This window comes from Oncorhynchus kisutch, linkage group LG6 (genome assembly GCF_002021735.2).
Source record: "Oncorhynchus kisutch isolate 150728-3 linkage group LG6, Okis_V2, whole genome shotgun sequence".
Classification (NCBI taxonomy): Eukaryota; Metazoa; Chordata; class Actinopteri; order Salmoniformes; family Salmonidae; genus Oncorhynchus; species Oncorhynchus kisutch.
The window spans coordinates 54,666,690-54,692,516 of NC_034179.2; the positions used below are offsets into that span (position 1 = coordinate 54,666,690).

General features: G+C 42.2%; 2 protein-coding genes and 1 long non-coding RNA gene across 3 annotated transcripts in view; 1 reads left to right on the forward strand and 2 right to left on the reverse strand.

Annotated features, from left to right (window-relative positions):
* Window positions 1–5,313: 5,313 nt before the first annotated feature.
* On the reverse strand, window positions 5,314–8,931 carry pcyox1l (prenylcysteine oxidase 1 like). Its single transcript, XM_020485947.2, has 6 exons — window positions 8,563–8,931; window positions 8,084–8,290; window positions 7,655–7,829; window positions 7,281–7,492; window positions 6,761–6,901; window positions 5,314–6,645 (listed from the first exon to the last, which is right to left on the reverse strand). Exons 1-6 carry the CDS (start codon window positions 8,669–8,671, stop codon window positions 5,984–5,986), a joined length of 1,506 nt encoding a protein of 501 aa, XP_020341536.1. The 5' UTR covers window positions 8,672–8,931; the 3' UTR covers window positions 5,314–5,983.
* Window positions 8,932–20,321: 11,390 nt separating this feature from the next.
* LOC116374412 (uncharacterized) lies at window positions 20,322–23,828 on the reverse strand. The gene is made up of 3 exons (XR_004210334.1): window positions 23,663–23,828; window positions 21,172–21,197; window positions 20,322–20,961 (listed from the first exon to the last, which is right to left on the reverse strand). It is a non-coding gene; the product is annotated as an uncharacterized LOC116374412 (long non-coding RNA).
* ppp2r2bb (protein phosphatase 2, regulatory subunit B, beta b) overlaps window positions 23,321–25,827 on the forward strand; it is a 104,345-nt gene continuing 101,838 nt past the window's right edge. Inside the window, exon 1 of the mRNA XM_020485949.2 lies at window positions 23,321–23,711. Within this exon, the coding sequence (XP_020341538.1) occupies window positions 23,633–23,711 (79 nt within the window). The 5' untranslated portion in view covers window positions 23,321–23,632. The remainder of the gene's footprint in view (window positions 23,712–25,827) is intronic.

A 25,827-nucleotide genomic window follows, 5' to 3' on the forward strand; every position in this document is an offset into this window, starting at 1 on the left:
AAATGAAAGACTATAAATACCATCTTTGATTAGATCTGTCTAAGACAAAGAAGTACAAAACCGTTATAAACCAGGAAAGTTATATATTGGAATTCTATTTACACACTATTCATGTGTGCATATTCATAGTATTATATACAGTTAAATATGATCTTAAGAGAGAGGCGCTGTGATACAATATGTTTTTTTATCTGCTTTTTAAAGCTAAACTTTCTTTTTGCCCGAGTGACCTGAGTAACCTCTGGTGGCAGAGTATACCACTATGACATGGCTCGCTATATAACTGAGCGGCGCATTAAACCTGTTTTTGGTTTGGGTACAGTGAAGAAACCCATAGTGGCGTGTCTGGTGGGGTATCTATGTCTGTTTGAAGTGTATGCAAATAGATTATACAAGTGGTTAGGCATTTTCAACACAGAAATGTTTCTGCAAGAGAAGTAGTCAATTTCTCATCAACCCTCCACCATGAAAGACTATTATGCATGTTGGTGATGTTAGGTCTGTGTGTGCAGTTAAGGGAAACGTGTGCTGCTTTGTTTTGATCAGGCTGCAACTTTTCCTTGGTCTTTCTTTGCTGCACCTCAACATATTACCGGGTCAATTGTAAAAGTTAAATCATTCAAATAAGAAACCACCTAGAAAGCTGTCATTCAATTTGCTAATGCTTGATTAGTGTCTCTACATAGTTGAGAAGTTTTAGGAGTACCCCATAAATACATTTTAGGCCTAAAGTGAAGTATTAACATTTTCGCTACTCCGTTTTCGGTCAATGTGACATGCCTAAAATATATATATTTTTAAATGGTTGTTATCAGTTTTGTGTATTTTCATCCAAATATCAGTTTCAAGTCATAACATTTTTCAATTACCCATAATTTTTTACCGTTGAAGATGGTATTACATTTAATATTGCAGCCTGTTACATTTAACAATAGTAACATTTCACTTCAGCCACTCTTGGTTGAATTATAAACAACTGGTATGTCCTAGAAAAGTAGTTACAGTGTCTAATGGTCTAACATGTATGTTGTTTGTATGCACGGTTGGGGATTGCATGTAAGGGATTACATGTAAGGGATTACAAAAACGGCAACTGTAATACGTTACGTTACCAGCAAAAAAAAACTAGATGATTACTTCGAGGATTACTTTGATATTCAGAAAGGATGTTTACGGGGAAAAAAATATTTGACACTTCTCTGTTTTCTCAATGACATTGAAATCTGCATTAAAAAAAGGTGCAAATGTAAATTTGTTCCACCTGAGTGAGGCTGACCGCAAGTGAAAGAACACTATGATGACACACCAAATGTGTTTGATCGATCCCGGGAAAAGCGCATGAATAGGCTTTTGTAGACTTCAGTCCAAGGTATGTCTTCCAATGGTGTGACTGCTGTCGGCATCCAAACATTATCCAACTTGAACAAACGCTTGGAGGTAAGGATGACAGCAGTGGTGTAATCTACGGCGATACGGCTATCACTTATTATTGATGTCTAAATAGCGAGTTGATGCGAATCACACTGCTGCTCTCTCATTTAGCTATTTGCGCCTTACGGATTGTGGTTGTTGTGCATACAAATCCAAATGTGTATTTGAACCCAATAATGGTTGATTTCAAGAAGTTTAAGCTGCCTGTCAGTCATGGTCTTTTAAACCAGTGGACAGCCAGTGAAAAATGTGCTCTTGCAACAGTTGCAAAGTGCGGATCCTAGTTTATGGAATACAAATTGGGCTTTTATTGCTAAATCTAATTCATGCTGATAGACTTGAATGGCCGATCTGTAGTTGCTACATCCATTGACTTCTTTCCTTCTTAATGTGTTTGAGCCAATCAGTTGTGTTGTGACAAGGTATGGGGTGGTATACAGAAGATAGCCCTATTTGGTAAAAGACCAAGTCCATATTATGGCAAGAACAGCTCAAATAAGCAAAGAGAAACAACAGTCCGTCATTACTTTAAGACTTGAAAGTCAGTCAATCCGGAAAATGTCAAGAACTTTGATATTTTCTTCAAGTGCAGTCGCAAAAACCATCCAGCGCTATGATGAACCTGGCTCTCATGGGGACCGCCACATGAGAGGAAGACCCAGAGTTATCTCTGCTGCAGAGGATACGTTTGTTAGAGTTACCAGCCTCAGAAATTGCAGCCCAAGTAAATGCTTCACAGAGTTCAAGTAACAGACACATCTCAACATCAACTGTTCAGAGGAGACTGCGTGAATGAGGTCTACATGGTCGAATTGCGGCAAAGAAACCACTACTAAAGGACACCAATAAGAAGAAGAGAATTGCTTGGGCCAAGAAACATGAGCAATGGACATTAGACCGGTCCAAATTTGAGATGTTTGGTTCCAACTGTGTCTTTGTGAGACACAGAGTAGGTGAACGGATGATCTTCGCATGTGTGGTTCCCACCATGAAGCATGAAGGAGGAGGTGTGACGGTGTGGAGGTGCTTTGCTGGTGACAATGTCAGTAATTTATTTAGAATTCAAGGCACACTTAACCAGCATGGCTACCACAGCATTCTGCAGCGATACGCCATCCCATCTGGTTTGCGCTTAGTGGAACTATCATTTGTTTTTCAACAGGACAATGACTCAACACACCTCCAGGCTGCATAAGGGCTATTTGAACAAGGAGAGTGACGGAATGCTGCATCAGATGACCTGGCATCCATAATCACCTGACCTCTACCCAATTGAGATGGTTTGGGATGAGTTGGACCACAGAGTGAAGGAAAAGCAGCCAACAAGTGCTCAGCATATGTGGGAACTCCTTCAAGACTGTTGGAAAAGCATTCCTCATTAAGCTGGAGAGAATGCCAAGAGTGTTCAAAGCTGTCATCAGGGCAAAGGGTGGCTACTTTGAAAAATCTCAAATGTAAAATATATTTTGATTTGTTTAACACTTTTTTGCTTACTACGTGATTCTATTTCATAGTGTTGATGTCTTCACTATTATTCTACAATGTAGAAAATAGTAAAATAAAGAAAACTGGCTAGAGTGGTTTCATTAGGCTACAAGGTTTAAGTGGTGATATCTGTAAAATATGAATACAGGCCAAACAGGCACAGTGAACAGGTACTCATAAGTACTACCTTGTTGCGCAAGTTGAACAGACCCCCAAATAAAGAAGGGGATTTGTAACAAATATGTGGCTTACTGAGCTCATTGCATTTCCTCACAGTTTCAGGGCAAAGGTCCCCAGTTTGATCCTCTTGTGAATCACACTAGTTTCTCACACACACTTGTATACAAAAGACTATTCTGTTTCTTTCGCATTCTTGGCAGAGCTATGGGTGACAAGTAGCCTAGTGCTTAAAGAGCGTTGGGCCAGTAACCAAAATGTTGCTGATTAAAATCTAGAGAAATCTGTGCCCTTGAGCAAGGCCCTTAAATCCAATTGCTCCTGTGGCTCTGGATAAGAGTGTCTGATAAATTACTAAAACGTGAACCAATGAACACACATGATATTTGGTATTTACTGCCTCTTAATGCATACAAGTGGAACAATATTGCACACCTTCAGAAAGTATTCATACCTCTTAACTTAGTCCACATTTAGTTGTGTATTCAAAATGTATTAAATTCCATCCACACACAATACCCCATAATGAAAAAGTGAAAACATGTTTTCAAATGTATTGAAAATGAAATACAGAAATAGTATTCACAGTAGTAGAAGCACCTTTGGTGGTGATTACAGCTTTGAGTCATCTTGGGTATGCACATCTGGATTTGGGGATTTACTCCCATTCTTCCTTGCAGATTTTCTCAAGCTCTTTTAAATTAGATAGGGAGTGGCAGTGAACAGCATTCTTCAAGTCTTTCCACAGATTTTCAATGGGATTCCAGTCTGGGCTTTGGCTGGGCCACTCAATGGCTTTTATATTCTTGTTCTGAAGCCATTCCAGTGATGCTTTGGCTGTATGCTTGGTGTCATTGTCCTGTTGGAACGTACATCAAATTACCACCCCAGTCTAAGGTCGTTTGCACTCTGAAGCAGGTTCTCATCAAGGATGTGCCTGTATTTGATTCCATTCATTGTTCCCTCTATCCTTACCAGTTTCCCCGTTCCTGCCGCCTAAAAATATCCCCATAGCATGATACTGCCACCACTTTGCTTCACGGTAGGGATGGTGTCAGATGGGTGATGAGCTGTGCCTGGTTTTCTCCAGACCAAAGAGATACATTTTTGTCTCATCAGACCAGAATCTTTTGCTTTATGCTCCGTCTTTCACGTGCATTTTTTCAATCTCCAGGCATGCCCTCATGTGCCTTTTTCTCATGAGTGGCTTCCTTCTGGCCACTCTCCCATAAAGCCCAGATTGGTGAAGAGCTGTAGAGACTGTTGTCCTTCTGGCAGGTGCTAACATTTCAGTGGCCATTGGGTTCTTGGTCAACTCCATGACCAAGGTCCTTCTTGCTTGCTTGCATCGTTTCTGCTCTGACATGCACTTCTTATTTTTCTTCTTTGGTTTTATGGCAGTCCGTAAACAAATATTATAGGTGCATGCCGCCACCTACTGTATTGGCTGTGTTTCAGCCTACTATTCTGTAGTATGAAAACATCACACTTTCTGACATGCACTGTCAACTGTGGGACCTTACTGTATATAGACAGGTGTTTCTTTCTAAATCATGTCCAAACAATTGAATTGGCCCAAGGTTGACTCCAATCAAGTTGTAGCGACATCTCAAGGATGATCAAAGGAAATTGTATGCACCTGAGCTCAATTGGAGTGTAGCGAAGAGGTGTGAATACAATTTGTAAATGATACATTTCTGTATTTAATTTTCAATAAATTTGCAAACCTTTCTAAAAAACCTCTTTTAACTTTGTCAGTATAGGGTGTAGATGGGGTGGGGATTTTTGTTTAATCTATTTTGAATTCAGGCTGTAACACAACAAAATGTGGAATCAAGGGGTAAGGGTTAAGAATACTTTCTGAAGGCACAGTGTGCTTGTGTGTCACTGCTCTGTCTTCAAAATATTTTTGTGTGTTGAAATATTTCAACACACAAGTTGATACACAGCAAAGCCTCCATGAATTTCATCACATGGTTATACTTACAAGTATCAGCAAACTGCAGTCAATACTAGCAAGACAATGATGACCCTTTGAAACACAGACATGGCCATTCAAACAGTAATGCAATGGAAGTGAAGATTAAAACCACATCATCAAAAAGTTGCCCATAACAATAACTCAATCATTTTTAAACTCAGTTTAAAACTAGATTGCCATATGGTGCATCAGAAAGTGAATCGGAGAAAAAAAAACAGAAGTAAAGATGACACTGAGCATTTAGCATGACAGAGCAAAAAAATTAAGAACAACCATTTTAATTTCTTATCAGGCAAACACATGTGTACAATCAGTTTGTTATTACTTGAACTCATGAAGAAATGAAAGCAATTATTAAAACTGGCCTTTAATCAGTGCATTATTAACAGTAGTTTAGTTAAGTAAATCAATTCTAACCATATTGTATTTGTTTATCAGAATGCCTTATGACTACAAGCATTTAGTTTGAATAAAGTCCATATTATTTACATATTTAATTTTACCTTTATTTAAGTCAGTTAAGAACAAATTCTTATTTTCAATGACAGCCTAAGAGCAGTGGGTTATAATTGCCTGTTCAGGGGCAGAACGACAGATTTGTACCTTGTCAGCCTGGGGATTTGAATTTGCAACCTTCCGGTTACTAGTCCAACGCTCTAACCGCTAGGCTATGAAATATCGCCCCATGAAATATCAAGTCAAACAGCTGAGAATGAGCCACTTTCCATGGAATGCAACGTGGCATTAAATTAAAACATGTTTTTATTTTGCATTGCAGCCAGCAGCAGGACCATAATAAAAACACAACTCCTTAGGGTTAGGCATCATGCTACATCATCTTTCAGCAAGGTTCCATAGAAACAATCCCCACAGCTAGCCGGCGGAGCCTGGGTCTGCGGAGTTGGCGTGTCACAGCTCAGTCTTGATCTTGTGCATCAGGTCTTTCTGGTCGACCATCTCCAGCTGCCTGCTCCAGCGGTGGTAGGCCAGCAGAGCAATGTTTTTGGCTGCCACTGAGCTCATTTCCATGGCGCTGCCGGCCCACTCGATGCCATTGAGGTAGTACAGGCTCTCATGAAGGACAACTGGCGGCAGGTCCTGGGTGCTCCCATAACGTGGGTAAGCCTGCCAGTCTGTCACCTGCACAGAGTAGTAGGACCTGAACAGTGTCTTCAGCGCTGGCTTATCTAAGGGTTGGGGGGAGAATACCTTGTAAACACCAGCCTCCTGGGGCTGCTTGCGGCGGAATCCAGTGCTGATGTTGACGGGACAGATGCTAGCAGCACTGTTGAAGAAGAGTCCCGGTGAGTCTGTGGTGAGAACACTAGCAAAGGGGAAGAGCTTGGGGTCTGGGAAGCCAAAATAGGAGCAGTTGAGGTAGCCGTGAACGATGGAGGCCACTGTGTGGTGGTAGGAACCAGCAATATCAGGCAGCTGAGGCTCAAAGCCCTGGAAGGAGATACCTGAGCCCACACTGGACTGCAGGGGAGTCGCCACCACCACAATGTCATAGAACTCAGATCCTTTCTCAGTCAGAGTGGCATAGTTGAGCTGGTACTGGGTAGACTCTCCTTCAATTCAGGTAAAGAAATAATGGGATTAGAGCAAGTAAATGAATATGTGCTAAAATGCAGTTTTGCAAAACATGCCAGTTCACCTTGGTTAATGCTATGTTTAGTCACTTACCAGCTGCATGGGGGGAGATGGTTGTGACCTGGGCCTGGATAAGGTTGGCCTTAGCCAGTTTTAACAGCCCAGAGCAAACCAGCTTGTTCCCTCCCTCCACTGCCCACAGGTTGGCCTGTGCACCTGCCAATGACACGGCACCTATAACACAGATTAAAACATGTGAACATGATTGATCATGATGAGCAACTGCAGTGGTAGACTGGCAGAACGTTATGACCTGAACGGCACACAACAACTACAAATGTACTTCGAGTTCCTACGAAGGCTGCGATGACACCATTATCGCTATATTTTTTTCCATGGCAAAAATGAAAACACAAAGCAGACCTTACTCTTCAGTCCTTTAAAAAACGGCTGTATGTAGAATATTGTGTGGTATAGCTTGGATGTTTGTTTTTCAACATTCCAACATTAGGGCTGTTTTCTTAAAGAAGTTAAATCTACTTTGTGTTTTGTTTCCTTGCCACGATACTAATGAGTATCGCGATACTGGTATCCTCCTGGCCTTAGTTCCTACCGACAAAAGCTGGGATGCTGATATTCTGTCCATAATTGACCCTCATGACGGGGGCGATGACTTCGTCAATGAAGCGTTGTGACACCCCCAGCTCCAGCAGAGACTCAGAGAGAGAGCAGCGAGTCATATTCAGGAACCCTGACCCGCCCAGAGAGTGCAGCAGCTCCTCCACTGAACTGAAGGCATAGCCATGGGCCTGGTACTTATAAATCCTGAACACATAGACACAGAAAGGAGAGAGACAGATTGTATAGGGGATGTAAGGCATGTTGAATAGCTTGACAGCGCTCTGAAATCAAGAGTAAACCAATTTACAGCGAGAAGGATTTCCCCTGTCTGTCTTGTCTGAGCTCTCTTCCCCTGCTGCCGCTCACCTCATGAACTTCTCCATGATCTCCTCCACCCACATCTGCAGGCGGATGAAGCTGATGCCATAGCGCCACCACAGGCGGAACAGATCCAGCAGGTACCAGTCAGTCTCCTCCAGGATGAACTCTTCCCCGTTAAACACAGCCGTCTTCCCTGCCACATTCTTACGATACTTAAGACCTGCAACAAAAATAGAATAGTGTGATGGGTGGAACAGCATCCTGTAGTTACCAGCAAAGCAGTAAGCCTACGGGTATGGAAGATTATCCTACAACCATCAGTTTCTCCTCTGCTTTGGTGTGCATGTAATGGCAATGAACAGAAAACCTTTTTGTCTTTGTGGTCTTCACTTGTACTTTCTCAGAGGGATCTGGACAGATAAAAGCGGTGGTACTAAAATGTACCATCTATGAACGGGACAGCGATGGACCCACCCAGTTGCTTGACAAAGTCCTGCATGTGCAGGTTTAGGGAGTGGATAATGGAGCCCCCGGACTCATAGTCCTGATGGTTCACGGTGACTGTGGCCAGGCGCCCTCCGACTGTTCCCTTCTCGAACACATCAATGTGCACTTCTGGCCCGAAGTGCTGCCTTAGAAAATGCGCTGTGGCGGTCCCGCCTATCCCAGCGCCTACAATGGCTGCGGACATCAGATGAAACACATCAGTATGCTACAATTTAATGATCTGTCAAAAAAAACAAGTCATCCCCAACCAGGGAATTTACATGGCAGTTTTGGTAGCTACTCCATTTCTCTGTGGCTGAATAGCCCCCCGAAAGCTACTAGGCTAACTTATCATTAGCTAGCTAGCAAACCCAGCTAGCTAACGTTAGCAGCACTGCAAGCCACACATGTCCGCAAAACTATAGCTAACTTACGTTAGCTAGACTAAATAGAGCTAGCTACTTTACCTATTTTTGAAGGTGGAGTACCATCAAGTTGTGCAAATCCAGAGTCTCCTAGTGCCAAGATTGACGATAGTAATGTTAGAAGAAATCGGAAAGGAAGACACCAGTGCATGATGCAGGAATGGATGCTAGAACTGTGATGCGACAGCCAAGCGAGTCACTGCATGTGTTGTCTGTCGCCCAAATCCGCCAATTGCGAATGAAATTAGGTATCAATCGTAAACGAATGAGGCACTATATGATTATCCCAGTAATAGAATAACACATGTAAAGTATGTGAGATTTGGAGATTAATTTAAAAAACGATTATGAATGGTTTTACCGTTGGCAAGATGTGGATCAATATCCGGCAACATTACCACGTGATCGGGAAAAGGCTGTTAGCTCGACAAATGGCATTGCACGAGAGCATCCTTGGCATCCCCACCCTCATTCAATTGAACTGAATGAGTATAATCTAATCCGAGTTTTCCTTTGTGCTCATTGAAATAAAAGGATCAATCAAATGCTGGGATTTGAACCAGGATACCATTGTTATGAGATAAATACACAATTATTTATCTGTTTTTTTAGCCTACTGTGACGTGCTAGTATCAAGTGATGCATATACACCCTGAATTGTTGTAGTGGGGACAGTAACATTAGTAATAAAAAATATACTTTAAGATGTTTATATATATATATATTATGTTTAGCTTACATAATGTAATTTAAAAGTATGCATTAAGATGACTGTAATAGAATAAATGTAACAAAACAAATGTTGACATTAATGAATTCATTTCTATAGCTTCCAAAATATTTTTACAACATGGGGAGTGCCAACCTGGAGATGCGGTGGCTTCAACACAGCACCCCTTAACAGTACATATAAATCATTTCTAGTAACCTTCGTTTTGGGCAGTGTTTCCTGTGTAATTAGTGGTGAACCGGTAGAATGTATAAATCCCAGAACAGGCGAAAGCTTTCAGGGGAGGTTCTGTGCTTATAGGCTGTGCGGGGTCGTTGCTTTTACTAGTCTTTTGTGTGAGAGCAACCATTTTGTGACCATACTGTTTTGAAGAAGTGTTTGGGGATGTGGCCCATATTTTGGGGGGGGGGAGAAGGTATGTTTGTTTATTTGCTTGGTTATTTGTATCGAGGTTTATGAAATGATAAAGGTTTGTTTGTTCAAACAGGTTTACAGTAAAACACATACAACTACACAAAAGGCTTCTTAGTTCTTTCACTTCCACTGCATATAAATTACATCTTTAATTTAAAAAATGACCATTGAACAAATGTAAATATTGCAGATTTCCTGTTTGAAATAAGCCTCTGAGGTAAAAGTGGGCCCTTGGCAGAGTAGCATGCTCTCTGATCACGTTGTCTGTCTGTGTGGGAGGAGATGGCAGCTGTGTGATCTTATGTACTACCTCACATTGCAAGACATGCATGATTATCCCCGTCACACACGTCTTGATATCACAAGGTCAACAGGACTCAATCTCAATGGTTTCAGGGAGGGATATTCACAGGTACTGTGCAAGGACATTTTGCACCATATGTTGTTTTCCACTAAACACTTATTGATGGCAAGGTCTTTTGGACATCTTTTTTGTTGGTGCAGTATGGACCGGCCTTGATTTCAATGTCCCACACAGACAGACTGGCCTTGATTTCTACATCCAAGGACATTGATTTTTGGTCTGGACCAAATCCGAGGTGTAGGGTTGGGTGTAGGGTTTGAGCATAGCCTGAAGGTAGGGAGGGGCAGTTCCTCTTGCTGTTCCATAGGTAAGCACCATGGTCTTGTAGTGGATGTTAGCTTCGACTGGAAGCCAGTGTGCGGAGGATCGGCTGGCTAAAGCTTTCTGGATCCATTGCAGGGGTTTGATGGCACAAGCAGCAAGCCCAGCCAACAGTGAGTTGCAGTAGTCCAGACAGAAGAGGGCAAGTGCCTTGATTAGGACCTGTGCCGCTTCCTGTGTGAGGTAGGGTCGTACTCTATGGATGTTGTAGAGCATGAACCTGCAAGAGCGGATCACTGCTTTGATGTGTGCAGAGAACGACAGGGTGTTGTCCAGGGTCACGCCAAGGTTCTTTGCACTCAGGGAGGGTGACACTGTGGAGTTGTCAACCATGATGGAGAGGTCTTTGAGCGGGCAGGCCTTCCCCAGGAGGAAGAGCAGGTCCGTCTTGTTGAGCTTAAGGTGGTGGGCCGACATCCAAGTTGAGATATCTGCCAGGCATGCAGATATGCGTGTCGCCACCTGGGTGTCAGGAGGGTGGGGCGTGGGGGGGGGGGGGGGAAGTAGTTGAGTGTCATCCGCATGGCAATGACAGGACAGCCCATGTGAGGATATGATGGAGCTGAGTGACTTGGTGTATAGAGAGAAGAGGAGAGGGCCTAGAACAGAACCCTGGGGGACACCAGTGAGAGTACGTGGTGCAGACACAGATCCTCTCCAAGTCACCTGGTCGGAGCGGCCTGCCATGTAGGATGCAATCCAAGAGTGTGCAGAGCCTGAGTCACCCATCCCTGGGAGGCAGCGGATAGATCTAGGAGGATGAGAACAGAGGAGAGAGTCAGCTTTGGCAGTGCGGAGAGCCTCCGTGACATAGAAGAGTAGTCTTGGTTGAGTGACCCGTCGTGAAGCCTGACTGGTTAGGGATCAAGAAGATTGTTCTGAGAGAGATAATGGGAAAGTTGATCAGAGGCAGCATGCTCAAGTGTTTTAGAAATAAAAGAAAGAAGGGATACAGGTATATAGTTTTTGACGTCAGATGAGTCAAGTGATGGTTTCTTAAGGAGGAGAGCAACTCGGTCCATTTTTAAGTCAGATGTGGTCCACGCAGCCAGTGGTCAGGGATGAGTTGATGAGGGAAGTGAGGAATGGGAAAAGGTCTCCAGAGATGGTCTGGAGAAGGGAGGAGGGGATGGAGTCGAGCGGGCAGGTTGTCAGGTGGCCAGACCTCTCTAATCGCAGGATGTCATCTGGAGAGAGAGGGGAAAAAGAGGTCAAGGCGTAGGGTAGTTCTGTGTGAGTGAGACCAGTGGACTCAATAGGCTGAGTGAATGAGTAGCGGATGTCGTCAACCTTTTTTTCAAAATCGTCTGCAGAGAGGGAGGGATGGAGGAGGGAGGAGATGGTGGAAAATAGTTTCCTAGGGTTAAAGGCAGAAGCTTTAGCAGCGGAGACAGAGGAAGAGAAGGTAGAGCGGAGAGAGTGAAAGGATAATAGGTCCTCTGGAAGTTTAATTTTCCTCAATTGCAGTTGCCAGCAGCCCTGTCTGTAAGCTCACAATGAGTCAGCCACGTAGCAGGAGGGGAGGGCTCAGCGGAAAAGGGACAGCGCGAGTCATAGGATGCAGAAAGGGAGGAGAGTAGGGTCGAAGAGGCAGAATCAGAAGACGGGAGGGAGAAGGATTTACCAGAATGGAGGATTTAATAGAAGAGAGAGTAGTTGGAGTGAGAGAGCAAACATTGCAACCTCGCATGACCATCTAGGTAGGGGCTGAGTGATTAGGGTTGGAGGAAAGGGAGACAGAAAAGGAAACAAAGTAGTGATCAAAGACCTGGAGGGGGTTGCAGTGAGATTAGTAGGCGAGCAGCCTCTAGTAAAGATGATGTCAAGTGTATTGCCTGCCTTGTGAGTTGGAGGGGATTGGGAAAGGGTTAGGGGAAAGAAAGTTGGAAAGAAATTAATTGAAGGCAGACGTCATGAGGTTGAAGTTGCCAAGTATTAAGAACGCCTAGCCATCGTCAGAAAATGAGCTTATCAATGTGTAAAGCTCATTGAGCAACTCTCCAAGGGCACCTGGTTGGTGATAGATTACAATTTTATGCTTGAGTGGACAAGTCACAGTGACAGCATGGAATTCAAATGAAGAGATGGACAGGTGAGAGAGGGAGAAAACTTAGTAGAAATGAGTAGACCCATGCCACCACTGCGACGATCAGATGCTCTCGGACTATGAGAGAAAACCTAGTCAGATGAAGAAAGAGTAGCTGGAGTAGCAGTGTTCTCTGGGGTGATCCATGTCTCCGTCAGGGCCAAAAAGTTGGAAGAACTTTACTGAAATTATTACGAGGTTGTTTGGCGGAAATACAGGTTTTGGCTTTGATACCGGCAATACCTTTCAGATATATAGAAAAACGTGGATAAATATGAAAGGGATGCACACACACTGACATGCAGCCACATGCACACATGTGCGTGCACACACACACACACACAGAGAGAGACACAGATACTAGTGGTGGAAAAAGTACCCAATTTTCATACTTGACTAAAAGTAAAGATACCTTAAAAGAAAATGACTCAAGTAAAAGTGAAAGTCACCCAGTAAAATACTACTTGAGTAAACGTTTTTGGTTCCAAATGTATTTAAGTATTAAAAGTAAAAGTATAAATCACTTACAATGTATTATCTTCAGCAAACCAGACAACACGATTTTCTTGTTTTTTTTAATTTACTGATAGCCAGGGGCACAGTTCAACACTATGTATAGTTTACATTGTGTTTATTGAGTCTGCCAGATGACCAGGGATTTTCTCTTGAAATTTTCTCTCTTAAGTTTGTGAATTAGAAACTTTACCTGTCCTGTTAAGCATTCAAAATGTAGTGAGTACCTTTGGGTGTCAGAGAAAATGTAAGGAGTAAAAAGTTATGGGATGTAGTTGTGTAAAAGTTGTGTAAAGTACAGCTACCCCAAAAAAACTACTTATGTAGTACTTTAAAATAGTTTTACTTAAGTACTTTACACCACTCACAGATACACACCCACACCTCCACGTGCATACACACACAAAACCAATAATTATTGTTTGTCGAGCTAAATTAATTAATTTGTTTGGAAATATGTTGATCAATACTATAAGTTTCACACAATAAAGCAATCATTGCTGTTGTTGTGCTAAATGTATATATTTGGTTGGAAATATGTTGATCAAGACTAGCCTTGATTTAAAAATGATAAACTCTAATGGACAACAACATCCGTGAAGACGAGATCTAAATAGATGATGGTTTATGGTGGTTGGTATACCTACCAGGTTTTAGGATTTCCCCGTCACAACCCACGGAGTTTACAGAGCGGAAACGCTGCATCTGCTCTGGTTTGGGGTTTTCCTAAACAGATATCGGTTGTAACCAATGCGTCATTGGTTGAAACCCACGGTCCTGTATGTCTGCATGAACATGAAAATTAAAAAAGAAACATTGCTATTTGTCCGATGTTGCAAATGATTGAGAATGCTCGCAATTAACCAACACATGGTGTTCTATTTGGATATGCCCATGCATGCGTCATGATGCATTGTCACAGAGTTTTGCAATCTCTCTGTGTGCAATGGGATACAAAAAAAAGGGGAGTTTCCGTGACTATATGTGTACGCTGCCTGTTAAATGGAATATACGCCTATGCAAATGAGCAGCCATGCTTCCCTTATATACCGCTATTTAAGGCCCATCGTGAAAGCCGTGAGGTTTAGGCGGCCGATGTTCTCCTAGTGCCCCTCTTTACCCAAACAGCACCGCGGAATGATTCAGCAGTGGCACGGTCGTGATGCTGACAGCACTGGAACAAAAAATTATTCGTACTAATGATGATGAAGTCAGAGAAAGAAAAACTCAAGAAAAACCCATGGTAAGTACAAAAGAAAAGTGACTAACTAATGAGAAAGCCCTGGGCTACAGACATACATTAGAATGGTTTAAGTTGGCCCATTTGTAACTGTAATGATTCAAATGTACGGTTATTTTATTCTTATGGGCCTCTATTTAAATCAACAGATTAATTTGTGCAGAATGCATTAAGAGGTGACTTTACAGCATTTAATAGTTTAGACTATTCTAACATTAGGACCCATCTCCCTAAAATGTTGAAGTGCAATACGTGATACCTTATAATATGCATAGACTACAATAATGTAATAAAGGATCATCAGGGGAGTTTCTGTGACCAGTTTTCAGTGGCCAGTTTATTAGGTACACACATCTAGTACCGGGTCGGGACCCCCCTTTGCTTCCATAACAACCTGAATTCTTCAGGGCATGGATTCTACAAGGTGTGTAGTTCAAACGTTGCTCAATTGGTATCAAAGGACCTAATGTGTGCCAGGAAAACATTCCCCACACCATTACACCACCGCCACCAGCCTGTACCGTTGACACCAGGCAGGATGGGGCCATGGACTCATGCTGCTTACTCCAAATCCTGACTACCATCAGCAGGATGCAAAATGAACCGGGATTCACTGGACCAGGCCATGTATATCCACTCCTCAATTGCACTCAATCCAGTGTTGGTGATCGCGTGCCCACTGGAGCTGCTTCTTCTTGTTTTTAGCTGGTGGGAGTGGGACCCGCTGTGGCTGCAATAGCCCCTCTCTGACTAGGACTGACGAGTTATGCATTCCGAGATGCCGTTCTGCACACCAATGTTGTACTGCGCCGTTATTTGCTTGTTTGTGGCCTGCCTGTTGACTTGCACGATTCTTGCTAATTATACGCCTATTATTGTAACCAGCCCCCCCCCCAAACATCTAGCCGCGGCTATGCCTGTATGGAGATTGCTCAGGTCCGGTATCCAAAGATGCATTCCTTGAGATGGGGTCACCGGTCTAGTGTGTGTGTGTAGCAAGCTACCTAGTTTAAATATAAACAGTCCTGCCAGAGCAGCATAACATTTGATTAACACTCAATAACACTTGATTTACATCATAATCAACATTCGGTAAGGTTGGCTGATAGCCTATGCGCTGCAGAGAGAGGCACAAAGACACATAAATTGTTCTGTTGTGCAAAGCCAGTTTCATCAGCTGTCTGGGTGGCTGGTCTCACGGATGTGGAGGTCCTGGGCTGGTGAAGTTACACATGGTCTGTGGTTGTGAGGCCGGTTGGACATACTGCCAAATTCTCTAAAACGATGTTGGAGGTGGCTTATGGTAGAGAAATGAACATTAAATTATCTGGCAACAGCTCTGGTGGACATTCCTGCAGTAAGCGTGCCAAATGCATGCTCCCTCAAAACTTGAAACATCTGTGGCATTGTGTTGTGTGACAAAACTGTACATTTTAGAGAGGCCTTTTATTGTCCCCAGCACAAGGTGCACCTGGGTAATGATCATGCTGTTTAATCAGCTTCTTGATATGCCACACTGGTGGATGGATTATCTTGGCAGAGGAGAAATTCTCACTAACAGGGATGTAAACAAATTTGTGCACATTTGACAAATAAGCTTTATTTCAGCTCATGAAACATGGGACCAACACTTTACATGTAACGTTTACATTTTTGTTCAGTGTAGATTATCCACACAAGTCACTAGCCAGCCAGCCATATATTATGAGTTTGAAGATTATAAATATTATACTATGAAGTTACTACTTAATGGCATTGAAGATAAATCGCAATCAGTAAAAAAAAAAAAAAAAAATTGCTACCTAACTAGCAGATTTACAGTACATCAATCATCAACATCAATGATCAGCCTACCCTCTTTTCCCAATGTCAGTTATGTGTTTAGTAACTAGCCTTCTTAAATATTATGATGAGTGGTCTGTGCACGGCCCTGCTACAACTAAGGTCTCATTTAAAACCGTTTGAGTTCTCGCCCCATAGCGCTCACATCTGTAGCCATGAAATGCTTTGAAAGGCTGGTCACGGCTCACATCAACACCATCATCCCAGACAACCTGGACCCACTCCAATTCCCATACCGCCCCAGCAGATCCACAGACGACGCAATCTCTCTGTCACTTTATTCCCACTTTATTCCACGTGTGTGAGGTTGTATACTTTTATTTCAAAGTATAGATTTGTTTAAGACTACATCCCTGATTTAGCCCGCTGCAGTAAAAGGTTACGTTTGCTTTTATCACTTCACAGGCGGGATGAGCTGTGCATCCATCTGTAAACCAGCGCATTGAACACACCCTGAGTTCTTGACTTTGAGAACTGAATTCCAAGGGTTGTATTTCTGAAGTCAGCCCATGGGGCTCAGTTCTTTAACTTGGATGCTCCCTACTCTTGCAGAGACAGATATAAAGTGGGGTCTGAAATGATTGACACCCTTGACAAGGATGAGCAATAATGACTGTATCAAATAAATCATTCAAATCCTGAGCTATTTTGTGTGGGAAATTGTATTATTTCATAGTAATACAATTGCTCAGAGAAAGAGATTTTGTTTAACAAGTAATTCTTTTTTTTCTCAAAAAGCTTTATGTCAAAATGTTGAGTTTAGTCCCATATTCCTAGCACGCAATGAATACATCAAGCTTGTGACTCTACCAACTTGTTGGATGCAACTGCAATTCATTTTGGTTGTGTATTTTGTGCCCAATAAAAATGAATGGTAAATAATGTAATTCTGGAGTTACTTTTATTGTAAATAAGAATAGAATATGTTTCTAAACCCTTCCACATTAGTGGTGTAAAGTACTTAAGTAAAAATACTTTAAAGTACTACTTAAATCGTTTTTTGGGGTATATATACTTTACTATTTATATTTTTGACAACTTTTAGTCCACTACATTCCTAAAGAAAATAATGTACTTTTTACTCCTTACATTTCCCTAACACCCAAAAGTACTCATTACATTTTGAATGCTTAGCAGGACAGGAGAATTGTCTAATTCACGCACTTATCAAGCGAACATCCCTGGTCATCCCTACTGCCTCTGATCTGGCAGACTCACTAAACACAAATGCTTCGTTTGTAAATGATGTCTGACTGTTGAAGAGTGCCCCTGGCTCTCCATAAATTAAAAAAACAAGAAAATTGTGCTGTCTGGGTTGCTTAATATAATACATTTTAAATGATTTTATACTTTTACTTAAAATGTTGATATATAAGTATATAAGTATATTTTAGCGATTTACATTTACTTTTGATACATATTTAAAACCAAATACTTTTAGTCTTTTACTCAAGTAGTATTTTACTGGGTGACTTTCACTTTTACTTCCGTCCTTTTCTTTTAATGTATCTTCACTTTTACTCAAGTATGACCATTGGGTACTTTTTCCACCACTGCATTAATGTGGATGCTACCATGATTCCTGAATGAAAGGTGAATATGTTTTACTTGCAAGGGGGGGGGGCAACAACATTTTGCTTAGGACCCCCAAAAGGCATGTGTGGGTATGGATGTGGGTATGCAGACCCGCAAGCCACTGCGGCCCATCATGACGAGTTCAGAGTTCAGCCCCCACCCCCATCAAAGTTGCCCATCCTGGTGCTAGACTAGTCTCTGTATGAATTTCCTGGCTCCCTCTAGAGGGCATAGTATATATTGCAGATGAAACATAAATATAGTCTAAATAGACAGACTGCAATTTTTGCCAAACGTGTCTTATCTTTGGTTTCCTCAGCGCTTAAGACCATTGCGGTTAATTCTGCTCAGTGTCAGCTTTTTTTTCCCATAGAGAGCTAATATGAGAATGTACAAATTAACAAAGAAATAATAAGTGTAAAACAAATGTTCATATTATCAATGATTTCTTTTTATTTTTGCACAGCTGAAGAGGAAAGGACAACTCATTGCGCAACTTCCTCACCATACTTTTATGAAACATGTAAAAGTATCTGTTAATTAACCACTACTCACCCAGCACAAAGAAACAAACGTCATAACTGCTGCCCCAACTATCGACTGCATGCACTGTAAAGCAGAGCATGGTCCACATGGGCAGCCACAATGTATCTCCCTTCTAGTTTGGCTTCTAAGCTGACACCCTGTAGATTACTTAACCAAAGAATGCAAGTCATTTATTACACACACACACACACACACACACACACACACACACACACACACACACACACTCACACACATATTTTAAGTGCTTCCCCATTTTTATTATGTTGACAGAGGCAGAGAGTGGGAGCGGATGTTAATGATGATAATGATATACAGTAGCAGTCAAACGCTTTAGAACACCTACTTATTCCAAGGTTTTTCTTTATTTGTACTATTTTCTACATTGTAGAATAATAGTGAAGACATCAAAACTATGAAATAACACATATGGAATCATGTAGTAAGCAAAAAAGTGTTAAACAAATCAAAATATATTTTAAATAAGTAGCCACCCTTTGCCTTGATGACAGCTTTGCACACGCTTGGCATTCTCTCAACCAGCTTCATAAGGTAGTCACCTGGAATAGTATTTCAATTAACAGGTGTGCCTTGTTAAAAGTTAAGTTGTGGAATTTCTTTCCTTCTTAATGCATTTGAGCCAATCACTTGTGTTGTGACAAGGTAGGGGTGGTATACAGAAGATAGTCCTATTTGGTAAAAGACCAATTCCATATTATGGAAAGAACAGCTCAAATAAGCAAAGAGAAATGACAGACCATCATTATTTTAAGACATGAATGTCAGTGAATACGGAACATTTCAAGAACTTTGAAAGGTTCTTCAAGTGCAGTCGCAAAAACCATCAAGTGCTATGATGAAACTGGCTCTCATGAAGACCCAGAGTTGCAAGTTACAGACACATTTCAACATCAGCTGTTCAGAGGAGACTGCGTGAATCAAATGCCTTCATGGTCAAATTGCTGCAAAGAAACCACTACTAAAGGACACCAAAATGAAGAAGGCCAAGAAACATGAGCAATGGTCATTAGACAGATGGAAATCGGTCCTTTCGTCTGATGAGTCAAAATTTGAATTTTTCTGTTCCAACCTCTGTGTCTTCGTGAGACGCAGAGTAGGTGAACGGTTGATCTCTGCATGTGTAGTTCCCACCGTGACGCATGGAGGAGGAGGTGTGGGGTGCTTTGCTGGTGACACTGTAAGTGATTTATTTAGAATTCAAGGCACACTTAACCAGCATGGCTACCACAGCATTCTGCAGCGATACATCATCCCATCTGATTTGCACTTAGTGGGACTATCATTTGTTTTTCAACAGAGCAATGACCCAACACACCTCCAGGCTGTGTAAGGGCTATATGACCAAGAAGTAGAGTGATAGACTGCTGCATCAGATGTCCTGACCTCCACAATCACCCGAACTCAACCCAATTGAGATGGTTTGGGATGAGTTGGACCACAGAGTGAAGGAAAAGCAGCCAAGAAGTGCTCAGCATTTGTAGGAACTCCTTCAAAACTGTTGGAAAAGTATTCCAGGTGAAGCTGGTTGAGAGAATGCCAAGAGAGTGCAAAGCTGTCAAGGCAAAGGGTGGCTACTTTGAAGAATCTAAAATATATAATATATTTAGATTTGTTTAACACTTTTTTGGTTACTACATGATTCCATGTGTTATTTCATAGTTTGTTTTTAATAAAGAAAAATGAGTAGGTGTGTCAACTTTTGACTGGTACTGTACATGAGCAACAGACAGATTCTCCACACCCTGGAGAATAGAAAAAAAAACAGTTATATTAGTAATGATGGGAACGGGATCTGCCTGCTAATCAGTAGGGGAAACCCAGTCATGAGAGCCTAGTAGATGGATCCCCACCAGGGTGTTTGTGGTGGTGTCAAGCTGCTAATGATGGTGATGACTATTCCTCTCTGAGGAGAGAGTTAATCACCTTATCATATGCTTCGTTGGATTCGATCATTCTCTGTGACCGACGAGATTCTTTGTGTTATGTACACTGGGTGTACCACAGTTATAAGTGGATGCAGTTCCCTATGGCGTAATGTTTCAAACAATGATATAGAAGCCGTTCGGAGAATAAAACATTGCTCGTTGCATGGTCATTGTTTGTAGAATGTCATTATTCAATACTGCACTCCAATAAATGACACATCTGCCACACACTACACACCTTTAATGACTCAGGAGAGATGCAACCTTGCCACTCTAATGCCTCCAGTAGACAGCCTGCTTGTATTACATCATCAGTAGCTGGCCATATGCTGTGTTTTCAGAGGAGTCCCACGAGGGAGCCGGTCCATCTCCCTTATTGTTAAATTCTCCTGAGAGTGCAGTCTTTTGAGCTTAGAAACAGGATTGTTGGAACGAAATAAACTAAATTGCGTCCACAACAGGACCACAACAACATTTAGTCATTAAAAAAAAGGGTTCTTCAAAGAATGCCTTTTTTAACGGATCCTCGAAGAACCTTTTGGGGTGCATTTTTTAACTACACCCCCTCCCCTATTATTATTATTATTGTTAATAATAATACACTTAACAATCAAAACAATAACAACAATAGCACAATATTTTAGTTGTCAGTGTTTCTTATGATTTTAGTGGTAAAGCAGAATAAAAAAATCCAAATATGAGGTAAACTCCCAGCAGAGACCCACGTCCAATGGGTATATCCTCTGGTATGTTGATGTTAAATGTGTTGATGTTCTCCGTATCCATAGCCAGAATGATTTTGCAGTGCATGGTGATCGAACAGGTTTCCTGTTATATTCATCAGAGGTGTAGGGAGGGTGAAGTCTGTGAATCCCAAAAAATAGTAATTATACAGATGATTAACAAAACATGCACACGACAGTATTCATACCTTGGTTTCTGTGGTAAAATGTGAATGAATAAAATGGTATACCTTGTCCATAATGTAGAGGCCTATGGGATATTCATTGAAGAGGTAAGGGAGGAGGATGGTAAATGTGATCTGCATATTAATACCAATACCAATTGACATACCTTTGTATGCCTCCTCGTCTGTATACCTGCAGACACAAAAGTGATCGGTTCAGTCGCTACACGCTATACAGCTAGACTTCAACATATTCTTATAGCCTACAGTACATATTCTTACATCTGTGTTGATTGATATCCATTGAATTGTGTCCATTTTCTGTTTTAGAAAGATTTGCACAAATATGAAAAGATAGTTTTCTGATGACACCATCTATAAATTTAGATCTTAAATTGAGGAGATCTTTACATATTTCAGTTAAGTACCTGCACCTGCTGTCCTTTCAAATTCATATCCAAATGTTTCAGTTGGGCAGTTAGATTCCTGCAAGAACCTCCACCAACTAAGGAGGTTCCTCGATGAACCCCACCTCCTATGGGGTTCATGGAAGAACCTTTTGGGGGCAATTTTCAGTGCCAAGATCCTTAAGGTTCTTTGAAGAACTTTGAGGATCTTAGAAGAACCCTTGTTGAACCCACCATTTTTAGAGTGTACCTTAACCTTATCTGGCAAAGACTACATCAAAACTCAACAGGACAGACAATGTCTTCTCTGTTTCCCCACTCTCTCCACCGGATCTGCGTCGCACCAAACGGGGAGCGTCACAGACACCGGGAATCTTCACTTAACTGATCTTCCTCGACATTTAAGGCCACCTCCGTTATCACTCCTTTCAACGGTGCCCTGCTCCGGAGAGGAAAGCAAGTCCCATTTATTGTCCCTAATCAAGTGATTCGGAGTGCCCGCTCCCTTTGGGCTGAAGAAACACAATAAATCATCACTCCTAGTTACTTTCACCAACTCAATAGTCCCCAACCTCTCCTCTACCCAACCTACCACCACATATGGATCAGCAAAAATGCAAGGATCCATTCTCTCCACAAATCTTACTCCCACTGGACCAGAATCATCCTTTACATCCACGAACCGGTCCACGAAGCGGTCCTTACTGCAGGAACTTCATCGACACTCTCGTCAGATTACATCTGAGAGTTACTGGAACACGTATCCCTATTTTTGCACATGACGGCAAACTTCCTCGCCACCCTGCTTCCCTCTACACTCAACTTCTTCTCAACAGTTATCACTGCACCTGCCACCACTAATTTATCCTCACTTTCGTCACTCTCAATGTCCTCAAGTTCCTCCAAAGGTTCTGTGAAATCATTCCATATTCCCTGATAACCATTTCCACTGTTCTCTCTTATTTTTCTTGTCCATCATCTTCTCCTTCACCAGACCTTTCAGAAGGCCTGTGTAATCCCCCACTCCATGTTTCTTCATAATATGCTCCACTGTCTTCCTTGTTTCCCTTTCTGCCATCTTCTCCAATCGCTCCCATTCTCCAAACACTTCTCCCTGTGCAACCCACTATCACCCTTTGTGAGCTACCAACATCTTAATCTAGGTCGGTGGTTCCCAATCGCTTTGGGTTGTTGTACCACCAACTGAATTTTTTCCCTGCCCGGAGTACCCCCTTGTGCATTTTATCAGTAGGCCTATGGTCTCATGAGTCTTCTCAAGTACCGCATGTGGATAGGTCAAGTACCCCCAGGGCTCCTAGTACCCCTGGTTGGGAACCACTAGTCCAGGTCTTAATTGTAAGGGGAAAAAACTACAACCCGCAGACACTCGGCCCTCCTTGGAATGAGTTTGACACCCCTGAGTTATGTGAACTGAATGACTGTTATATGGCCTTGGCAGTCCTGATGCTCTGTGACCCAGTTCATTAGCCTACAGACTGGAGATGTCACCAGAGTTATCCAGGGATTCCCAAGAGCACAGACCCAGACACTTCAGGTGCCCTAATGACCCACATAGCGTGGCTTTTACATGGAGAATATGCTTGAAGTAAAAGCAACACAGGCAAATTGTTCTATAAACCCATCATCAACAGTATCATTAAATGTCGCCTCGTCTCAATAAGGAGTGATAACTGATATGGTTATGATAAATAGTCTACATTTATTTATCAGACGCACGTAGGCTATGTTCTCTCTTCAAAATGGGCTTTGAAACTTTCCTGCGGATACCAATAGAGACACTCACAGGCATAACAGTCAATTCTCGAGCGACCAACAGAGGCAGCATGCGGCTATCGACAGACAGAGCAGGTGCTCCCCAGCCTCCCCTGAAATAACCCTGATGCTTCGGTCCTCCTCCCTCCGTCAACACCCTCCCTCCCTCGCATCCGACTCCAGCAAAAAAATAACATATTCTCGTGTCCTGCTGGCGACTAGGGGAAGAACAATGTTTTACGAGAGTAGCATCGCGCGTGGAGACCTCTCTTCTCTTCCTGCTACTATAGCCCCGAAGGAAGGATTCCCGTTGATCTAAACCGAGTAAAAGTGATGTCGAAGACTATGGGCTCTGTCTCCAGCGCTCGGTTTCTTTCCGCTCTGTCAGTGCAGTGGGTGTAGACGATGTGGACTTGATAGTGATGCGCAGCCAACAACAACAAAAAATATGAAATGCTTCTCCCGGTACCTTCCTTACCTCTTCAGACCCTCAAGCACCATCCTCTCCTCCAGCTGTCACACGGAAGGTAGGCTACGGACTTGTGATGTTATTGCGCGCGCGCCTATGTGTGTGTGTGTGTGTGTGCGTGCGTGCGTGCGTGTCTGTGTGTGGGCACTGGGCAGCCAGCAGCAGGTTAGGTCGGGTCGGGAGACATCTCTTTATATATAGAGAGAGAGGAGTCTGGAGATTGAATGGGACGGAGCAGGACAGCGGACTGGCTTGTCTCACTCATATCACCCTGCTCTCCTCCCGTTTCTCAGGCGAAACAGACAGTCAGGTTTGAACATTTCAGACCGTGTCGGGAAGACCACTCTGGAGTTGGCACTACTTGTACTTGGCTGGGTTTCCTTTGTAGGCCTTGTTTGCATAATTCATGACTGCACCTGTCGATGTAAAAATTGTAGGAACTTTCAAGACAGGACGTACAACCGTGTCCCTCAGCCGAAGCTGAATATAGTAGACTACTCTGGTGGCAATGATAAACTGCTTGCAACACTGGATGCTGTTCAAAAAGACATGAGAGAAATGTGTCAGCCTTTCTGTCAGTCCAACCACGGTGGTCAATTGTTTTGATTTATTTTTACCAGGTAAATTGACTGAGAACACGTTCTCATTTACAGCAACGACCTGGGGAATAGTTAAGGAGGACAAATGAGCCAATTGGAAGATGGGGATGATTAGGTGGACATTATGGTATGAGGGATAGATTGGGAATTTAGCCAGGACACCGGGGTTAACACCCCTACTTTTTAGATAAGTGTCATGGGATCTTTTAGTGACCACAAAGACTCAACACCCGTTTAACATCCCATCTTAACGATAGCACTCTACACAGGGCAATGTGCCCAATCACTGTCCTGTGACATTGGGATCTTTTTTTAGACCAGAGGAAAGAGTGCCTCTTACTGGCCCTCCAACACCACTTCCAGCAGCATATGGTCTCCCATCCAGGGACTGACCCTGCTTAGCTTCAGTGATAAGCCAGCAGTGGGAGGCAGGGTGGTATGCTGCTGGCCAAGGACATGTCATCTGACCATGACAACCAAAACAATGTAAAGGCGTCATAAGAGCCCATTAGGTTAAGTTTGTGATGAACGTAATGTATTATTATTAAGTTGTTATTATTAAGTTATTACATTTATTGACATATAACCTAAAAACAATAACATCCCACTGGGCACAAAATGGCTGAACTCATCAACTCCAACTGTTGTTTTGAGTGCAATTTCACAGGATTATGTCATCATTGTAACCAACTTTCATCATAGACAAACCTTGTATAAGAGACAGTATGTTGAATTTGTACCTTTTGAAACGACATTGGATCTTCAGGCTTAACAAACGATAGGCTGGGCAGCACTTCCTACTGGAGAGTTGATCTACAACTATTTATTTATTAGGTCTCTTGTCCAGGGTTTTGACCAAGCCCTGCTTCACTTTTACATTTGTCACTGAATACTACACATGTGCTATCGTGAGAATTATTATTAAGAGATGTCTTAATAACTATATATATTCACTGTTGTAGCGAAGTCATTCCAAAGGGGAGGTTTAACAATGCAAATGAAATGTAACCATACTTTATAAGTCATATATCATCAATTGTATTGTTTAGGCCTATATAGCATTTGCAAAGTCATCCCAGGGTTCAGCAAAACACAGAGAGTACATAAAGGCCTAGGACTTCAAGCTTTGGTTGATTTCAAATGTAATCTTCAAGTTAATCATTAACACTGTATGTTGGATTCACGTCTCCATCTCAACCAAAAATCTCAGTTAAAGAATAGGACTAAATCAAAGTAAACTTTATTTAAAGTTTGATGAGATGAGATTTAGTCCTATTCTTGAACCTTTTGGTTGAGATGGAGACGTGATTCCAACATATCAATTATGAATTTGTAGACAAACTGGATATTGAATTGTGTTTGGTTGTCAATGCAACATTTTAAGGAGATCTTCTGCTTGGATACTTAGGCGGGCTTTAATTCCAGCGCTAATATTGCAAATAGCTTATTGAAGGGGTGCCTCAGAATGGCAGATGTGCTGTGGTTGGTAACCATGGCTGGGGGCTGGAGGTAGACTAGTATTCTTGCTGTTGTTGTTGATCAATTGAGGGGATCTTTTCATGTGACAAAGAAATG

Excerpts from the sequence above, each read along its gene's own strand:
- pcyox1l (XM_020485947.2), bottom strand. The coding sequence starts at position 8,671 with ATGCACTGGTGTCTTCCTTTCCGATTTCTTCTAACATTACTATCGTCA. Across the intron at positions 8,291-8,562 it reads TACTCCACCTTCAAAAATAG|CCATTGTAGGCGCTGGGATA; the intron begins GTAAAGTAGCTA and ends TGATGTCCGCAG. Across the intron at positions 7,830-8,083 it reads GGACTTTGTCAAGCAACTGG|GTCTTAAGTATCGTAAGAAT; the intron begins GTGGGTCCATCG and ends TTTTTGTTGCAG.